Here is a 20,729-nt window from a genome sequence, read left to right on the forward strand (position 1 = left end):
TCCTAATGACGCGCTAGAAAATACAGCATCACTAAAGGGCCTTAGGAGACCAAAAGGCAAATAAAACCACCTGCTTTGCTCCTAGTGTTAGACACTTGGTAATTTCAAATAAAGAGAAAGACTCCCAGCCCAGCTAGCAATTGTGTCCACCCACATTTGTTCTCCCTATCACTACAAGCTCACTTCGCAATCAGCCAGTGATCTGCAAGGGATGGCAGAGGGGCGCTTCCAGCCTTGGCTGAGCCTCCCCCATTACAGGCCATCTTTGCAGAACCCACAGCTAAGGAGGGCGGGTTACCCATGAGCCAGAATTCCCACCTAGCGACACTTCGTCGCCAGGTGATGGGCGAGCCGGGCACCCAGCCTCAAGGGGAAAGGCCTGTCCCTAGGCCGGGGTCCGCGCCACGCTTCTCTGGCCTACATAAAGCCTCGCGCCCCCGCCCTCGCCACCCAGGAGGGCGCGGCGCCCCCTAGCAGCGGGGCAAAGGATACAGTCGCGGCTCCAGAACGCGGAGCTCGGCAGGGAGGGGCCCGCCGCGCCCGCCATCTTGAAACAACCGCCACTCGAGGCGTCGAGCCGGGGCCGCCACGCCCCGGCCGCCAGGCTCGGTCCCCATTGGCCGCTCGGCGCAGAGGCCCGCCCCCGCTTGCGCCTCCGGCCCCGGCGAGGGGAGAGGCTCCGGGCCGAGGCGAGGCGGGGTCGCGGAGATGTGAAGTGAAGCCCGGGCCAGGGTCGCGGGAACGAGCGCCAGGAGGAACCGTTGCTGCCAAAGCCGCCCGGGCCGCCCATCCTCTCCTGGCGGAGCCCTCAGGCGCTGAAAACTACAACTCCCGGCATGCTCTGAGCCCGACGGCCGCAGACCTGAGGCGGGGTCGGGCGCGTCAGCCGGCAGGCCGGCTGTCCACGGCGGCGCCGGGGACTGGGGCCGCCGCTGCTGCGCGCGGGGTGAGAACGCGTGCCATGGAGGAGACACCGCCCCCACTGCAAGCCGGCAGCAAGCCACACCTTGAGAAGTTGACCCTGGGCGTCACACGCATCCTGGGTGAGTGGAGTGGGACAATGGCTAGAAAGGACGAAGGTGGAGGGCTGGGTGCTGGGTGCTGGGTGCTGGGTGCTGGGTGCTGGGTGCTGGGTGCTGGGTGGACTGCAGCTAAGCTGGAGCTGTCTGCGGAGGGCATCGCTGCCGCGAGTTCCCTAGATGGGGAGGGAAAGGGGGGCGTATCTAACCTGGCTTGGAAAGCGCGTGCTGGGAGTTCCGGGATGTTTGCCTTGCATCTGCAAAAAGGAGTAGGGAGAGAGGCAGCAGGCACCTGGAAGCCTGCGGGACGCGTCTCCCAGGAGGCTTCCTCAGCCCAGGTTGTATCCTTGAAATGCAAGCCCTGCTCAATAGCAGAGTGAACTGCAGGGATGATGCTGCCAGTATCCCAAGGCAGCCGATGCCCAGTGCCTCTGAGTACAGCACGGAGCTGTGGAAAAGAACCAAAGCTGGCAGCGCTGAAGGGGGTTGAGAGTTCTTTGCCATTGTACGCTGGTTAAGTGACCACCACTACTGGGGCTACAAAGATAAAGAAACAGAGTGAGGGAAACAGACTAACTTCCTATCGGCCCAAAACAAATCAGTAATCTCTCAGAGACTAAGGTATTAGAGGTCTAGAGGTGCCTGGCCTTTCTGGAAAGTTAAGAAGAATCATGTCCAAGAGTTGATTGTAGATTTTCCAGGCTAAAGGAAGGGGGCGGGGTAAAGCAGTCTTACGGGTTGAGAAAATGTTTTGATGCTTTGCTCTCAGAATTGTAAAAAAAAAAGGGGGGGATTTCTCTATGGTGATCTACAAGTTCCCTCTATCATCTGTTTTCATCTTGCTGTGTACACTGCTTTACTGAGGACATCTTGCTGTTAAGGATATAACTTTAAAGACACTTAAGCTTGTTCATACCTGTAACCATTTTTAGTTTCCCTGGCCTTCGGCCACCTGGAATTATCTCCATCCCAATGTCACCTGTTCATTATTCAAATTTCTGATCAAAGAATTATCTCTAATAAACCTTACTCACATACACCCTTCCACCTTGCTCTCTCATAAACCATTTTTATTCACCTTAGCAGCATCTATGAGCACTGTGTGAACTTGTGTGTTTTATTTGGCCCTTTTCTGTAATAGAAATCTGCAATCAGGCCTGATTTAGTCTAGGAATGTGTGATTTGTTTAATATGTAAAAACGAATGCAATAGAATGTTAATAGAACAAAAGACAAAGCCTACATTATCAGTAACTGCCAAAAAGGTACTTGACAAATTGTAAAGAAAAGAAAAATGTATGTTATGAATAGAAATTACCAGTAAATCTGACAAGTCTGTAAACCCATCACGGGGAAAGGAGTATGGTAGTGATCACGAAGTCAGGCTGAGCTAGTAAGATTTTTTCCCTCAAAATAATAATGAAAAAATAGAATAGAAAGCACTATTCTCTTAATAAGGGGCATCTGTGAATAATTTCATAGCTAACATCATGTTGAAAGACTACCTGCTTTACCCTTAAGCTCAAGAACAACAACAAAATATGTTAAAAGGTGGGCAAAACTGGTCCAGATGTGCTGATTCACAAGACTCATTTTGTCCCAGCAGAAAGAGATAAAGCAAAATCAACAAAAGGCAAAAAGCAGGCAGGAAGCTTTAAAAAAAAAAAATCTGTGAGAGTTTTCAAGAGTCTTCTCACTGGAACTTCACAGGGCATACTTAATTTCTCTAGCAACATGTTTGTAACAGTATGTCTAAAGTGTCCTCTTAAACTGAGTAGTCCAGAATTTCCTTATCTAGCATGTGCCAACTTCCAGTCTCCCCCCCCCCCAAAAAAACCCATATATTTAACATACTTTATTTGCATTTTAGCTTGGAGACAGTGAGCCGTTTTCATCTAATGATTATGGAAACCTCACTGAAATCCAGCTTCTTAAATGCCATCCAAGAGCCAACTTTATAAGTAGGTCTTGTAAAAGACTGAAGTCATCTCAGGTCTACTATGCTTGATGTTTTCAGTCGTAGCATTTCTACTCAACATTGTAATAGAAATTCTGGCCAGGGAATTAGGCAGGAAAAATGAAGTAAATAAAAAGAAAACTAAAAATGCCTCTGTTTGCAAATTATAAATTCTTACAAATTAACCCTAATATTCATTCTCTCTCTCTCTCTCTCTCTCTCTCTCTCTCTCTCTCTCACTATACAGTTGCAAAAGGCAATACATAAATGAAATTATGTTAACAAAGAAGTCTATTACTTTTGCACTAAAACAGTAAAAGCCTTTTGAAGGATATTAAGACCAAAATGAGTAAGAAGAAGTATCATCTTAAGAGTGGTTTTCCCCAAGTAGATCCTACAAATTTAGGATCTGCAATTACTATCAAATCTCAACACCTCTATTGCAGAAACTGACATATTAACCCTAAAGTTAATATCAAAATATAAGAGGCCAGGAATACCTCCCCCCCCCCCCCCAATCTTGGAACAGAACATTTTTTTCTTTTTGAAAATTTACTACACTGGAGCTTACTAAACATCTGGGAGATGATAGTAGGGATTATATAACAATATGAATATTTACACCACTGATCTCTACACTTAAATGTGGTAAAAAGAATAATTTTTTTTTTGTAACATGTAGTTGTTACAATGAAGATAATAGATTCCCTGGGACTAAAGTTACAGTTATGAGCTGCCATGGTGGTGTTAGCAGTGAAACCTGGGTCCTCTGGATGAGTAGCCAATGTTCTTAACTGCTGACCCATCATTCCAGGCCCCCTTAGTTTAGGTTTTAAGCAACTTAGGACTAGTGAATAGAATTTTAAATATGATACAAACAAGAAGAGTTCATAATGACAAAGGGTACCAAATGACAACACAAATAAAATATTTATAAATTACAATATGAACAGAGATTACAAGTTATCTATAAAGAACTCTAGAAGTTTAGCAATTAAAGATAATCTAAAGGGTCCCAGTCGATATTTCTTTGAACCATATTTATATAAAAGTGACAATCATAAGTCAGATAAACAGGTCAAAGCCATAGTTAGATACTATTATGCCTCCACTAGATTGGCCATAATAAAGACTGGCATGAGTATTGTCAAATGTTTGTGAAATTTGTTCAATCCTTATGGGTTGTTGGTGAAATTATAAACTGGCATAGCAACTTTGGAGAAGGGTTTGACTTTCTTCAGAAGATTAAATGTGGCATTACAGTAAGATTCAGCAATTACACTTTATTTATCCATGAGAAAAAATCATTTACATACAAATATTTGTTTCCAGATATTCTTAGTAATATTACTGGTAGTAACGTAAATTGAAAACCACTGAACTATCCAACTAATGAATGGATGTAAAAATAAAAATAAGATATACAATAAAAAAATACTTTTTAATTTAAAAATATTTTTTCTCACATAATATATCCTGATTACAGTTTCCCCTCCTTTTTCTCCTCCCAGTTTCTCCCACCTCCCCTCCCACCCAGATCAACTCCTTTTATGTCTCTCATTAGAAAACAAACAGGCTTCTAAAGTATAATAATGAAATATAACAAAATAAAATACAATAAGATAAAACAAACTTTACCACAGAAGAGTTGAACAAGAGTAACAAACAGAAGGAAAAGAGCACAAGCAAGAGAAGGCAAAAAAAATCAGAGACCCACTCTTCACATACTCAGGAATCTGATAAAAACCACTAACCTGGAAGCCATAATATACACACAGCAACTGGTGCAGACCTTTGCAGGCCCCATGCAACTCATTCTCAGAGTTCACATAACCATTAATCATGTTGATTAGAGGGTCTTGTTTTCTTGGTGTCCCTATCCCCTCTGGCTCTTATACCCTTTCTTCTTAGTCCTCTTCAGCTGGGTTTCCTGAGCTCTGGGGGGCTAGGAATTTGAAGGGAAAATCCTCTTTAGGGCTGAAAGTTCCAAGATCTCTCATTCTCTGCATCATATCTGGCTGTGGGTCTCTGTTCTCAACTGCTGTAGAAGTGTCTCTGATGGTGCCTAAGCAAGGCACTGATCTATGAGTATGGCAGAGTGTCACTAGGAGTCATTTTAATGCTAGTTTGGGGTTTTTTATTTGTCTTTGTTTGTTTAATTTTGCTGTTTTCTTTCTTGGAACAGCAGGATTTGGTTTTATCCTAGGTAAAAACCATCTAGTCACAGGTTCTTGGTCACCCAGGTAGTGTCGGGATGAGTTCCATCTTGTGAAGCGGGCCTTAAGTCAAATGAGGTATTGGCTGGTTTCTTGTACAAGCTTTGTGCTACCATTGCCCTAGCATATCTTGTAGGCAGAACACCCTTGTAAATCAGAGGATTCATGGATGGCTTGGTGTTTAAGCTTCTCATCTGGTAGTTTCCAAAGTACATTACTGTACCAAAGACACCCATCATATAGAAGTGAAAGCTCCATTCAGGCACCAGCTCAACACGGCCATGTTCAACATGTTGTGTTGTTGTTGTCTTCAACAACTTATCATTAGTTTGAAGAGAGGAACTTATAGTCTTGGCAACAGCCTGGGTTTCCATGGGAGTCCTTTGGCCAACAGCTCAATTAGATATGACCCAATCCCAGTACTGAAAGCTTCCTTTGGTGATGAGAGTTTGATGGTTGGAGCTCTATCTTTCCCATTTTTGGCAATTTCCTTTAGATTGCCTTTATATATGTGCATATTTTAGGAAGCTTCCATTGTATTTTTTTTCCATCTATCTTTCAAATGGCCCTCAATTTTAGCTGTTTCACTCCATATTCCCTCCCTTGCCCTCTTTCCTTCTCACTCCCACTGATCCTGTTGTCCCATCCTGCCCCCCAAATCCATTTATAACTATTCTTCTTCCCTTTCTTAAAGAGATCTCTGTGCCTACACCTATTCCCAGTCTCTTACTCTATACCTAAGCTCTATGGATCTATATACTGTAGCTTCGTTATCATTGACTTAACAGCTGATATCCACATAGAAGCAAGTATATACCATATTGTCTTTCTGGGTCTGAGTTTCCTTACTCAGGATGATTTTTTTTCTAGTTCCATCCATTTGCCTGCTAATTTCATTTTTTAAACAGCTGAATAATGTTCCATTGTGTAAATATACCACATTTTCTTTACTCACTCTTCTGTTGAGGGACATCTAGATTGTTTCCAGTTCCCTTTTGCACCTCTATTTCAGCCAGCTCTCTTGCTCCTTCCCAGTGTGATCCATCCATCCTACACCCCTGTCATGTGGTATCCCTTCTTCTCTCTCTCCTGCTGGGAATCCTAAAAGTCCTGCCTCTGTTTCCCTGCCCAGCCATTGGCCACTGGCAACTTTATTTCCTAATCAGAGCAAACTGGGAGCAGGCTTCCTTTAACCTACTTGTGGATACTGCAAAAGGTTTTTAGGTAACATAATTAGCATAAGCACATAAGCCGCTATATTTCCTCTTTTAGGAATTCTCTGTTTAGATCTGTACCTCATTCTTTAATTGGTTTATTTGTTTTCTTAGCATCTAGTTTTTCAAGTTCTTTATATATTTTGAATATTAGAACATTATTAGCTGTGTAGTTGGTAAGATTTTTTTCTCATTCCCTAGGATACCAAATCATAGTATCCTTTGCCTCGCAGACCATTCTCAGTTTCCTGAGGTTCCATTTTTATTGATCTTAGTGTCCGTACCAGTGGTATTCTGTTCAGAAAGTCTTTCCCTGTGCCAATGAGTTTACAGCTATTCCCTGCTTTCTCTTCTACTAAGTTTAGTATATGTGGTTTTATGTTAAGGTCTTTAATCAATTTGGAGTTGAGTTTTGTGCAGTGTGTTAAATATGGTTGTTTGGAAGCATCCATCCAGTGTGACCAGCACAAGCACTGTATACAGAAATACAGTGTGTATTTCTCAAAAGTCTGGTGTCCATATGTGTGTGGATTTGTCTGAATCTCCAATTCAATGTCATTGGTCAACATGTTTATTTTTGTACCAATACTGTACCCACTTCATTACTATAGGTGCTCTTTCCACCCAGCTCACTAGGTTTTCATGACCCGCTGTTGCCACGCCAGCCCGGCGCTTCCACATTACCACAGCTAGCTGGGGTGTACTTCTCAAAAACCCAAGCTTTGTCCCTGTACCTTTCTCTCTGGAACCTAGTTGAGTCACTGTGTGAAGGTAAACACCACACAAACTTAGTTTAGAATCAACAGGTAACACAATCGCTGGGCGCAGCAACTAACATCCTAATTTGTAAGCCATTCTAAGTTAAATCCTCTTGTAGTGGTCCCCAATGGATCTGCCACGTGAACGTGAATGGCGGCCTCTGCTACCTACATTTTGGCCTCCATGCTCCTCTTCCATCCCTCTCCTCTTCTTCTGGCTCTCCAACCCGGAAGACCTGCCTACTCACCCAGTGATTGGTTCCTTGAAATCTTTATTCATTAGGAAATGTGGCCCAGGCATGTTTTTCCTGTAAATGCTTTGATTTCTTGCATTTATGTGAATGTTGACTATGGTCTTGTTGTAAACTTCCTTTATGTTGAGATTTGTCTCTTGTGTCCCTAATCTCTCAAGGACTTTTATCATACATGGATGTTGGATTTTGTCAAAGGCCTTTTCTGCATCTGATGAAATAATCGTGTGTTTTGTTTTTACTTTGTTTATTTGGTAGATTACATTTGTTGATTTTCATATATTAAACCATTCCTCTATCTCTGGGATGAAGCCTGCTTGATCATAGTGCGTATCTTTTTGATGTGCCCTTGGATTTGGTTTGTAAGCATTTTATTCTTTTTGCATCTATGTTCATATGGGAAATTGGTCTATAATTATAATTTTGTTGTTGTTGAGTCTTATGTGGTTTGAATATTAGGGTGATTGTGACCTCATAAAATGAATGTTTCTTCTGTTTTTATTTTGTGAAATAATTTGAGGAATATTTTGCATTAACTCTTCTTTGAAAGTCTGGTAGAATTCTATGCTAAAACTATCTGGCCCTGAACTTTTTTTGGTTGGGAGATTTTTAATGACTGCTTCTATTTTACTAAGGGCTATGAGACTATTTATCTGATATTGATTAGTGATTTGCTAATTTTCCATTTCTTTTAGATTTTCCAATTTTTGGGCAGGTTTTAGCATATCCATATAATTCTCTGAATTCCTAGGTGTCTGTTGTTCTATTTGCCTCTTCATTTCTAATTTTCTTAATTTGGATATTCTATCTGCTTTTCAATTAATTTGGATAAAGATATTTTGATTTTATTGATTGTTTTTATTGAAAAAAGAAACCCAGCTCTTTATCTCATTGATTCTTTTGTATTGTTTATATTTTATAGATTTCAGCCTGGGTTTGATCATTTCTTCCTGTCTACTACTTTTGGGCATAATTTCTTTGTTTTGTTCTAGAATTTTCAGATATGCTGATAATTTGCTAATACAAAATTGCTGCAGCTTTATTAATGAAGGCACTTAGTTGTAGCAGGACACTTATTGTATTTGCAGTGGAGCTCAAGTGATTAAGCAGTAGAAGAGGAGGTGGAGCTGGGAGAGAAAGAGAGGAAGGGGAGGGGAAGAAGGAGGCTATCAGCCATGGAGAACCGCTGATGAGTTGAAAGCTGTCTGGGTAGCAACTTCTATCAAAAGGTTAGATATTGGGTAACAACTCTAATTATGTGGGCATCTTGTTGATTGAGCATTTCTAAATATATAAATCCTTTAGATAATCATTAAGCTTTAAGAGTCTTATTTCTACCGGGTACTTCAAGGATGGCAGATATTGTCTGAAGCTCAGCCGAGCTTTGTGGATGCAGCTTGGGGGATTGAGGCATCCCCCACATTGGTGTCTCGTGGGTGCCAGGGCCTGTGCATCTAGATAGCGAGAGCCCTAGTCAAAGCCCAGGAGCAGCAAGAACATTGCAGCTGCCCAGGAACAAGCTGGACCAGGCACTGTTTTCTAAATATCACCCCCTACAGTAAGTGCTGTGAACTTGCCTCTTAGCACCTCCTTCATTATGTCCTATAAGTTTGGGTATGTTGTACATTTGTTTTCATTGAATTCTAGAAAGTCTTTAGAATTCATCTGGCCCCCCTCCCCCAGCCCCACTTGTTCCAGACCCAAAGTCAACTGTAGCTGTCTTCAGATACCCATTTGAGGGCATCAGATCTCATTACAGATGGTTGTGAGCCACCATGTGGTTGCTGGGATTTGAACTCATGACCTCCAGAAGAGCAGTCAGTGCTCTTAACCACTGAGCCATCTCAATAGCCCAAAAGTCTTTAATTTCTTTATTTCTATCTTGCCCTATTTTTTATTACGTAGAGAGATGTTTGGTTTCCATGGCTTTGTAAGCTTTCTTCTTTCTTTTCTTCTTTTTTCTTTTTGTTTTGTGTTTCTGTTGTTGATATTAAAATTGCCACACCAGCTTGGGTTTTAGGTTCATTTGCTTGTAACAACCTTTTCCATCCTTTTACCCTGAAGTGATGACTATACTTGATGTTCAGGTGTGTTTCTTGGATCCTATTTTCATACCCAGTTTATTAGTCTCTGTCTTTTTATTGGAGAATTGAGACTATTGACATTGAGTTAATATGAGAGAATGAGCAGTGTTTGCTGATTACTGTTGTTTTATTGTTATGTTGTGTTTGCTCTTGAGAATGCTTGTGTGTGTGTGTGTTTCCCCTCTTTTGATTTGTTGGTCTGGGATTATTTATTCCCTGTATTTTCTTGGGTGTAGTTAACTGTTGGAACACGGTTTATGAATGAAGCATTGTGAGATTTCTCGGACCTCATGAGAAAACTCCAAGTAAACAAGAATCTTGTAATCTGTTCCTCCATAACACAGGGCATTCGTTCTTAGAATGTGCTTTAGATGCCCTTTCAAGGTGTAGCAGACAGTAATGAGTTTTCCTTGAGATTATTTACAACTGGCTTTTGGTTATTTGTTTATATGTCTCTATGGAAAAACATGCCTGGGCCACATGTGGCTTGTCCTTATGATTGTAAACTTTACTCAGGTGACTTTTCTTAACCTCAAGTATACATTGTCTGATGCTCTGAATAAAGTTGTCTATTGCATGAGACTTTAGTCTGTCCCATTTTTAGGCCCTGCTCTCTCATGTTTATATCACCAACTGGAGCGGTAAATAATTAACCTCTTTAGATTGCAGTTTTTGTTCTAGTGCCTTCTGTGGGGATAAATTTGTAGACAAATATTGTTTAAATTTGGTTTTATTGTGGAATGCTGCCTGTGCCCTGGACCACCCACTACCCAATCCTACTTGCCTTTGGGGGTTGGAGATGAAGTGGCACAGACTCCTAGAGCAGGTGAGAACACTGCAGCAAGCTCGTATGAACACTCCCCAATCTGTGGGAAATCTGGAAATGAAAAATTTAGGAATGTGAAACCTCAGAGACAACAGTATACAAGAGATGGAAGAAAAAAAATCTCCAGCATTGAAGAAACAATAGAAGAAATGGATACCTCAATCAATGAAAATGTTAAATTAAAAAACAATAGAGAAGGAGAAGCAACCCAGGTAAAAGGTGAAGAAAACATTTTCAACATAATCATAGAAGAAAATTTAACTAACCTAAAGAAGAACATGCCCAGATACAAGAAGTATACAGAACACCAAATAGATTGGACCAGAAAAGAAAATTCTCTCAGCACAAAATATTAAACATACAGAATAAATAGACTACTAAGAGTTATGATAGAAAAAACTCAAATAACATATAATGGAAGGCTTTTATTAATTGAATAATACCTGACTTCTCACTGGAGACTCTTAAAAGCTAGAAGGGCCTGGACAGCTGTATTACATACTCTAAGAGACCAGCTCAGACTACTATACTCAGCAAAACTTATAATATCAATAGTGGAAAAACCAAGATATTCCACTATAGGAGAAATGTGGTGGCCTCTCCATAAATACCAGGGGCCACGCAGCCACAAAGGCAACTCTTGCAGAAGGACCTAATTGAAGACTGCCTAAGACACCAAGGATTGCTGATCCAGACAATGCTAGCCAATCAGGAACTGCTGCTTGGAAGAGATGCTTGCTTGGAACCAATGGAAGGCCTAGGTGATGAAAATCTAGTCTTGAACTTTTGCAGGTGGAGGTTCTGTTACCCTTTCTGGTTTTTAGAACAATGTGGTAGCTATGTGTTCCCTATTAGGAAGTTCTTCTGGGATCCTGATAGCTGTGGCCACTGGAGGTTCCAGGTAAAATGTGCTTCTATGTATTGAGAGCTCACACTTAGGCATGGGGATGAGCTAGGAGGAGGATCTGAGGAGGTCCATAGGAAGGAGGAGGGCAGAGTGTTCCACCACTATCTGCTTAGTTCCATGGGAACTGGCAAATACTTCGAATAGAGGTTGGTAACACCATTGCCTAGCTTAGACTAGTTTTTAAATCCTGAACTCCATTAAGTAGAATGATATGTTCAGATGAATTCTATTTAGAAGAATCAAGTCTTTCTTTTTTGTTGTTGTTTTCTGGTTTTTTGAGACAGTCTTTTTGTGTAGTCCTGACTGTCCTGGAACTTGCCAGGTAGACCATATTAGCCTCTAGCTGCCTGCCTTCCTCTGATTCCTAAGTGCTGGATTCAAGTACCTCACCACTACTGGATAATTCTTATTTCTTATAGAAAGTTAAAATGGTGCTATTCCTCGTTCTTTTTAACTGTCGGGACCAAATACTTGGATATTTACCAAGAAATCCAGTGTGAAATCACTGAAAGTTTATAATCTCTATTTTGTTCAACTAGATAAATGTAGAGAATTGTAGAGGCTTAGGTGGTAGTCTTCCTTCGGGTTAGGCTGTATCCTTCAAAGTTGTGGTACTGGGCTTAGAGGGCTCAGTCAGTCCTTTTCATTGCTCACAGGGGATGTAAACACTCATCAGAAGGATTGGATAGCCATAGAGCAGTCCATCAACACTTAACCAACATAAAGCACAAAATGTGAGTGAGTCAAGTACAACTTTGTACTCTGTTTTATTTCTTCTAGAATCTTCTCCAGGTGTGACAGAGGTGAGCATAATAGAAAAGCTGCCTGCTGAACGCCATATGATTTCTTCATGGGAACAGGTAAGTATTTCTGTGTGGAATTTTTATCTCCCAACAAAGAAAAGTCAACTTAAATGCCCCTGGGAGGGGCAAACAATTTGTTCTTATGTCAGGTCACAGCTGCCATTTATTTCATTTACTTTCCCAGCCAAGTGTCTCCTCTGCCCCTGGTAATAAGCCTATGGAAGCAGTGGGTGTTATCCACTGTAATGCTATACACCTCCGTGTGCACACACACACACACACACACACACACACACACACACTCCATACAGAAATTACAAGTTCAACCATGGAAGGAAAAGATGCCTAGTAGTGTATATATACATCATGCTAGACAGAAAATGGGTAGGAAACCACAAACCGGATCTGTGATGGCTAAATCAGACTTAATGCTTTTCATTAACAGAACTGTTCATGGTTCAGATGTAATGAAAGACTCTGCCTCTTAATTTTCACAGCATCCCAGTGCCAGGAGAGTTACATTATTATTAAGCATCTTGGTGACATAAGTTACATGGTTACAGAGTCCCTGGCAGTTCTTGATTCACTAGACTCTCCAGGGCAGTGTGCTGATAGTTGAACTACAGCTCAGAGTTTGGCAAAAGATCGCTTTTCTTTTCAGTATTCCTTAGAGTATGATCATACATTCTAAGTTTTCTTGCCAATCTATCCTTCACACACTTCTGCTGTGAATCTGTTGTAAGCATTTTACCACATAACAAGTGACAGTCCCCTTCAGCTCCACAAGCTCTCACTCCTCTGGTTAGTGCTTCATTTCCTCCCTCTTCAGTACATTGGCAGCTTCCTTATATATACGGTCTTGCTAATTTCTTTGAAATCTAAATAAAAAAAGCAAAACATTCCGTTTGTTTCTCCTTCTACCTATGTGTTTAGTCATTTGTTCCTTTGCAGGCAAAGCAAAAAAAAAAAAAAAAAAAAAAACATGTCTAAGTCAGGATTCAAGAAGTATTTTCTGTTAAAGGAACAAATGATAATGTCTCTGTGGCCTTCCAGTCTGTCACAGCAACTCAGTTCTGGTGTGGGAGCATTGAAAGCAGCCATCAATGGTACTAAAATGCAAGTGCATGACTGAGGAAATGTTGTTTTAGATAAAATTGAAGGGACAGCAGAACATGGTGGCACGTGGCTTTAATCCCAGCACTAAGGAGGCAGAAGCAGGCAGACCTCTATGAATTTGAGTCCAGCTTGATTTGCAGAGTGAGTTCCAGGATAGCCAGGGCTACACAGAAAAACTCTGTCTCAAAACAGTGACCTGACAGGCACAGAGGGCGTATGTGTTGTAGTTTACCAAGCCCTGGGCTAAGTGATTGTTCCATCTTTCACCTCCCGGTTCTTCTTCAGCTAGCTAACTGCAGCCTCTCTTCCTCCACATTTCCACCACTCTGTCACATCATTACCTTGTCTATTTTTAGTATCAGAGTAATATTGTCTATGTAAATTAATTTAGAGGTTGCCTCTTTTCAATACATTGGAGTAGTTTGAGAGAAATGCTACTAGCTTTTCCTTATGTATTTGGTAAGGTCTGCAATCCATTCATCCCTGAGTTTTCTTTGTTGGAAGACTCATTATTCCTCTATCCTTACTCATTATTGGTCTGCTCAGGCTTTCTCTGTCGTCTAGAACCATAAAACCTCTGTGTTCTAAGGTTTTGGTTGGTTATAAGTTTCCTCCAGCATTTCTTGTTTGTTCTTGACTTTCTAGTTTCTTGGTTGTAGTATTAGGGTATATATTTGAAGTCGTGTGTGTGTGTGTGTGTGTGTGTGTGTGTGTGTGTGTGTGTGTGTGTGTATGTGTGTGTGTGTGGGCACTGACTGGTATAACTGTCTCTCTTAGTACTACTTTTGTTATTATACCTTGTAAGTTTAGTTATTAATATGTTTAAATTTTTAGTTTATCCTTGTTTTAAGAAATGTTTACATTTCTTTTAAATTTCTTCATTGATTCGGTGTTCACTGAAGAGAATGTTGTTTAACTGATACATTTGTATCTTAAGTTTCTCCACTGATCTCCAGTTGTATTTCATTGTAGTCAGAATTTTCTTTGAATTTCGGGAGATGTGTTGTATTGCTTATCATACTTTTCATATAGAATGTTTCATGTACTAATAAGAAGAGTGGTTTTCTGCAGCTTTGGGTTAAAATGTACTGTAAATGGGTTTTATGTCCATAAAGTCTGAAATATTGTTTAACTCTGTTTTTTGATGATTTATATGAAGGACTTGTTCACCATTAAAAGTTATCTATTGATAAAACAGTACTTGTTGTTGGTTGAGAATCTGTTTCTTTTTTAAAGTAAATGTCTTTATTAAATATTTGGGCATATGTATTTGTGCACTTATATTTATAATTATTGTTTCATCTTGTTGAGTTGGTCCATTTTCATTTGTACCGTGATCTTCATGTCTTTTTATGGTTTCTGACTTATAGTCTATTTTACCTGACACAAGTTTAGCTACTCCTACTCACTTTTGATTTATTTTTGCATGTTATGGTGATGTTTTCTGTTGCATAATGAATACCTGAGATAAATCATTTGGAAAGACAAAATGTTTCTTTTGACTCACAGTTTTAGAGATTTCAATCTGTTGTTTCTTGGTATTTGCTTTTGGGCCTTTGTAAAGGTGATATATTATTGAAGAAAGCTGTCTCTTTCATAGCAACTGGGAGACAGAGAGCAGAAAGGTAGAGGCTTGAATCCACTCTCTCCCTTAAGGACATGTTCCCACTGATCTAAGACTTTCAGCTAGGTCCCACCTTATAAAAGTTCCACCACTTCCTGAAGTCTCTAATCCATGAGCCTGTGGGAGACAGCCAAGACCCAAACCATAGCACATAAACCTTCTATACTTGCACTCACAGATTCTGTGGTCTGTCCAGTGAAGTGAGTTTCTAGCAGGCAGCATATCATTGGGTTTGGGGTTCATGTTTTGGTCATTTGCTCTCCATTCAACAAAGACATTATTATCATTTTGTTATTTTTTTCCTGCTAATTTTCTAAAGCCTGTGACTTTTTATCTTCTCCCAGTACCCATTCTATAGCTTGGTTATCTACTCTTAATGATAGTTTATTCTCATTCATTCTGTCACTCTCTGTTTTCTGCTCTGCTGGAGTTTTGTAGTAATGGTATCTGATTGGTTTGGGGGGAGCTGGTTTTTCTTTCTTTTTTTTCTTTTTTCTTTTTTTCTTTTTTCTTTTTTCTTTTTTCTGTAACTTTGATGTGTTTTCATGAAAGTGATTGTCAACTCTCCCAGTTTCCATTCTATTGCTCTGGCCGAATGCCCTGACCAAAACAACTTAGGAGAGAAATGGTTCATTTTAGCTCACATTTCACATAGCTGCTCATTACACAGAAGCCAAAGCTGAAATGTGAAGCATGTAATCATATCCTCAGTCAAGAGCAGAGAGAAATAAAAGTGTGCATGCTGAGCTGTGTTCAGTTCCTTCTCTGTACTTACGCACTCCAGGGTCCCCTGCCTAGGAGATGGTGATACCCACGGTGGGAGCATCAGCTATGATAAGCAGTCAAGACAATTCCTATAGATGTGCTCACAGACAATGTAATCCACACGAGCCCTCACTGAGATTCTCTTCACGTGTTCTGGAGTATGCATTGTCAATAAGACTATCACATCATCCTTTCACTTCTAGTGCAAAGCATTTCTTGTAGTCTTGTGGCAATGAATCCCTCAGGTTCTACTTGTCTTAGGCTTAATAACTCTTAATATTTAAAAGCTATCTTGATTCTGTACAATATTTGGTTTCTTTCTTTATTCCTTTCTTCTGAACCCTGAGCACATACCATTCTTTTCTCATCTGTATGACTTCTGAAGAAATTTAATGTTAGGCTCCTTCTGGTTTTATTTTAGTTTGAAGTAGGAGAAAAATTTAAGTTTGTCTTACAGTTTTAGAGGTTTAAGGTTTAAATCAATCATGGCGGATATAGCAAAACAGAGCAGCTTATATCATGGTGCCCAGGAAACAGAAAAATGAGAACTGCCTGTGCTAGTGGTCTTTGTCCTTTCTCACTTGTAGGACCTTATCGTATGGGATAGTGCCCTTGACTTTTAGGATGGGTCTCCTGTCTCAATTAATCCTGTCTAGAAACACTGACATACATACTCTGATGTATGCCTAACTAATCTGGGTACATCTGTAGTCCAGTAAAAATGATCATGTTTCTGTTTTTAAAATTATTTCCTTCTAATTTTAATAGTTTGCTTATACCATGTTATTTTGCTGTTGTTGGAATCTTTTAGGGCAGTGGTTCTCAAACTGTGGGCCATGGCCCCTTTGACAAACCTGTCTCCAAAAAATATTTACATTACAATTCCTAACAGTAGCAAAATTACATATATGTAGTAGCAGTGAAATTTTGTGGTTAGACATCACTGCAACATGAGAAACTGTATTAAAGGCTGCAGCATTAGGAAGATTGAGAGCCACCGCATTAGGCCCGTGAACGTCCTAGACTGGGATTTCAGTAGCTATGCAAGACTTTGAACTCCTAAACAAGATTTGGCATTTTTTCCAATTAATAATTATTTTCAGTAATTATTTCCTTACATATTTTCTATGTTTCTTTCTTTTTCTAAATACCTATTATGTAATAGTTTATACTCTTGATTGTGACCTATAAATTTTAAAGGCTGTTTTTATTTCTTAATCTTGCTTTGGATTGTTTCAAAGATCTGTATTCAAGCTTGGAAATCTTTCTCCTGCCTGATCTGTTTCACTGGTGACATTCTTAGTGTATCACTTAGCTCTTTAACTTCAGAATTCCTTTTTTCTGCTTATACTTGTTATTTCCTTGTTAAATTCATATCTTGTATCTCATAAATTTTCCTTTAAAGCATACAATTGACTTCTTAAGCAGTAAAAATGCTTTTCTTTTCTTAGACTAGAATATCTAGTCCTAAAACGTTGTTTTCTTGAAGATAAATATTCAATATTAACAGGATTCTCACACTGAGATGCAGGTCTTCTAAGTGCAACAGGTCTACTACAGCTCTGGACACAGTATTCCCAGCTAGGTGTGGGTATCTGTCACTTTTTGTAGATCACATGGTGGGGGCACTACCCCAGCATACCCAACAGTGGGTACATGGTTAGTATCTGAGAGATTCTTGCAAGGCAGAACATCCAGTGGGCTCAGACCAACCACCTGCCAGTGTTCAAGAGCTGCAGGATATCCTCTACAGGTTATCCAGGGCCAGCTTCTCAACACCAGCTTCCCAGCTGTTTCCCAGGAAGAGTGGATGAACAGGGCCTCCCCTTTACTTCTCAGGGCATCAGCAGGTCAAGCTTCTGAGATCAGGGTGCGCAGCTGTCTCTTGTCTGTTGAAAAATGCCTGTGGCTTTCTCCTGGGCATCTCTGAGCCAAGCCTCTCAAAAAATGCTATTCAGCTGCTCCCCGCCACCAGGCCTGAATTCTCCGTGAATGAGTGAGGCCACCTGTCTGCTTCCCAAGTAGGGCCTTTGTAGGTTGAGCCACTCAGGGTGTCTGCCAAGCTATTTTGGGGGCTCAGAGTCAATAATCAAATCTTCTAAGCTGCTGAGGCAGCTGCCCAGTTAATTCACAGTATTTATGGTCAGAAAGGCCCCATAATATTGATATTCAGCAGGAGCCTGGATGGGTGAGAACGGATTGTGCAGTACACTTTCTCTGGGTATTGCTGGGATACAGTGACATATGTTAGGTAGTCAGGAGCTACCCAAACTAAGCTTAGGGACTACAACTGCCACCAGCTTTTTTAGGGGTGTGAGTAGGCTTTTCCACAAGCCCCTGCTTATTGCTATATCCCTATCAAATCAGTCCATTTAGATTGATCTAGAGATGGAATGGTAAATGTGTTCTTAGTTCCCTCCTTGCTCTTTGGCATTTCACCTACCCCAAAACAACCCAGTGAACTAGTTGTTGTTGATGTTCTGTCTGTCTGTCAGTCTCTGTCTGTCTCTGTCTGAGTCTCCAGTTAGATGGTAGTTTCCCAGACACCACTAGTGAGCACTTTGCTTACCCATAAACCTGCTCTGGATGCAATAACACCACCTCTTAATCTCCACCTCCTTCCCAGACCCTTGACAGTTTGCTTTGCTCATCATAGATCCACAATACTTGTACATTTGTCTCCACATAAAGCTAACAGAGGCTTAAACACAGAATATTTGTTATGTAAGAACTCTAGTGGTATGCTTCATCAGTCCTGACAAGGTTAAGCCACTATCTCTAGAATTCCTATGTTTTTGTCTTTATGCTGGCTAGTTGACCGCTCAACTGACACCTGTCACCTAGAGCCCAAAGCAGCAAGAAAACCTGTTTCTATATCTGTCACTTTTGACCAGGAAAGTGAAAGATTGCTCAAAAACCTCTTCTTTGGACTTGTGTTTGCATCTCGATGTGAAGCCCTGATTGTAGCAGTCTTAAAAGCAAATCTTTAATAGGATACAGTGCCCTTTCAGATAAATGAGGGTTCTGTCAAGGAGGAAGATAGGTGGGTTTGCATTAGCAGTCCATGTATAACCTAACCTCCTCTGTCTTGGCTCATTCATCTATTTCTAGTACCCAACCCGTATTAATGCCATAATAGACACTTATTAAATGATGGATGGATGGATGAATGAATTAAACAAAAGTATATATGCCATCCTAAGCTGGGCGTTGTTGCAGAATCTCAAGAGAGAAGGCACCACACTTAAGAGCTCTGAAGCCAGTTTGCTGCCTTTGCAAAGACCTCCCTGACAATTCTTCTGCTTCTGAGTCTTGACTGGGTAGGCCTAAGGGCATTGTTGGCCTGAAGGTTATCTTAGCTGAGCTCTATGGGAGCCTCTGTAAGGCATGCATTGACTCCTAGATAAGGCAAAGTTTGTTTTTAATTGTGTACTTTTCAAGGGAGGACAAATTATGCTATCTTCTGTGTCTTAAGCAACTCATCTTTGGCCCCAAACCTGCATTGTAAACTAACCTGAGCCCATGGGAGCTCACAGAGATTGAACCACCAATGAAAGAGCATGCATGGGCAGGATCTAGGCCCCCTACACAGATGTAGCAGATGTGCAACTTGTTCTTCATGTGGGTCTCCTGATTAGAGCACGGTCTGTTTCTGACTCTGTTGCCTGCCTTTGGATCCCTTTCCCATACCTGGCTGCCTTCTCTGGCGTCAGTAAGAGAGGATGCCCTTAATCCTGCTGTGTGTGACTTGATATACCATGGTGGATACCCATGAGGGGGCCTTCTCTGAGGAGAAGAGGAAGCAGAGATGGGGGCATTGTAAGGGTGGGACTGGGAAGGGGGTCTGCAATCAGGCTGTAAAGTGAATGAATGAATGAATGAGGGAAAACTATAACTATAAAAGTTCCACAGTCTTTACAAATTCAAACATCTGAAAATTTTAGTCCCTTTAAATTATTTAATTTCTTTAAAATCCAAAGTCTTTTAAAGTTCAAAGTCTCCTAATTGTGGGTTCCAATAAAATACTTTCTTACTTCAAGAGGAAAAATCAAAGTCACAATCAAATCAAAACAAAATCAAATTCCAACCATCCATTGTTCAGGAGCCACTCATGGTCTTCTGGACTCCTCCCAGTGGTTTGGGTCACTTGTATAGCTCTGTTCTCTACAGCACAGATTGTCTTCTAGATTCAGCTGGTATCACTCTATTGTTACTGCTGTTCTTGGTGGTCATCCCATGGAACTGACATCTTCAAAATGCTAGAGTCTTATGCTGCAACTAGGCTTTATCTGGATGCACACAAAAACACAAATTCAAAACTAGCAACTGCTTGCTAGGCCTAGTACCTCTCTAGTAATTTTGTGGATAATTATCGATCTTCCTACTTGGAAGATCTAGGAGATGGTTAACATTGTATGCAGAGCTCTGAGATGATAGCCTTCATTCTCTCTCTAAGCCCTGACCTAACACCAAGCAATTTGTGGTTCTAGAAGAACAATTGTGTGATGCCTGAGGATGTGAGAAACTTCTACTTGATGACCAATGGTTTCCACATGACCTGGAGTGTGAAGCTAGATGGTAAGTCAGCCTCCTTGATGTTGGAGAACATTTTCCTGTTGGAGAAGTTAGATAAGGCAACATTGAAGGTCCTTAGAATTGTAATATCTTTTCTTTTATGCTGTTTTTGTGAGTCTTGAGTGTCAAATCCAGAAGCTGTGATTCCCTGCCCCTCTCCTCAAAGCCAATTGATGCCGTCAGTGCTTTACTTACTTCCACCCTGTTTGACTCTGGCTAGTCCTGATCTAGAAGCCCAATTTAGAGACTTCCTGTTAGAAGAAATCATTAGTCACCACATAGAGAACCCAACCAACTCAAACATAAAGCCTCTGAGAACTCCTCCTTAGGGCCACAACACTACTTTCTGACCAAGTCTTCTCAACTTCATTCTCACCATTGTGCAACTTTAAGGCTCTAATCCCCAAACTAGAGCTTCTTTCTTTACTTCAGTCACCTTGGCCTATGTCACCAAACACCTTATTTGCAGGCTTTTATCCAAGTCATGTGTCTGTGCCTAAACATTTGCATTGTAGATACAGAAGCCCAGCTTGTTACATTCCAGAGATTCAGATAATATGTAAACATGAGAGGTGGCACTACACACATGTATGAAAACTCTTCAAAAAGTTCATA

At 40.8% G+C, this 20,729-nt stretch overlaps 2 protein-coding genes across 5 annotated transcripts in view; one reads left to right on the forward strand and one right to left on the reverse strand.

Annotated features, from left to right (window-relative positions):
• The window catches only part of Kiaa1328 (KIAA1328 ortholog), a 262,182-nt gene extending 261,392 nt beyond the window's left edge, over positions 1-790 (reverse strand). For 2 of the 4 annotated variants that reach the window (XM_034517966.2, XM_034517964.2), the window contains exon 1: positions 493-790. In XM_034517966.2, the coding sequence (XP_034373857.2) occupies positions 493-790 (298 nt within the window). The remainder of the gene's footprint in view (positions 1-492) is intronic. The other 2 variants (XM_076912878.1, XM_076912877.1) reach the window with 2 other exon arrangements.
• A 15-nt stretch (positions 791-805) lies between these two features.
• Positions 806-20,729, forward strand: part of Tpgs2 (tubulin polyglutamylase complex subunit 2) — a 37,116-nt gene continuing 17,192 nt past the window's right edge. The window contains exons 1-3 of the mRNA XM_034517967.2: positions 806-1,043; positions 12,012-12,091; positions 20,030-20,117. Of these exons, the coding sequence (XP_034373858.1) occupies positions 962-1,043; positions 12,012-12,091; positions 20,030-20,117 (250 nt within the window). The 5' untranslated portion in view covers positions 806-961. The remainder of the gene's footprint in view (positions 1,044-12,011; positions 12,092-20,029; positions 20,118-20,729) is intronic.

The sequence above is a fragment of the Arvicanthis niloticus genome, chromosome 14, assembly GCF_011762505.2.
Source record: "Arvicanthis niloticus isolate mArvNil1 chromosome 14, mArvNil1.pat.X, whole genome shotgun sequence".
Taxonomy (NCBI): Eukaryota; Metazoa; Chordata; class Mammalia; order Rodentia; family Muridae; genus Arvicanthis; species Arvicanthis niloticus.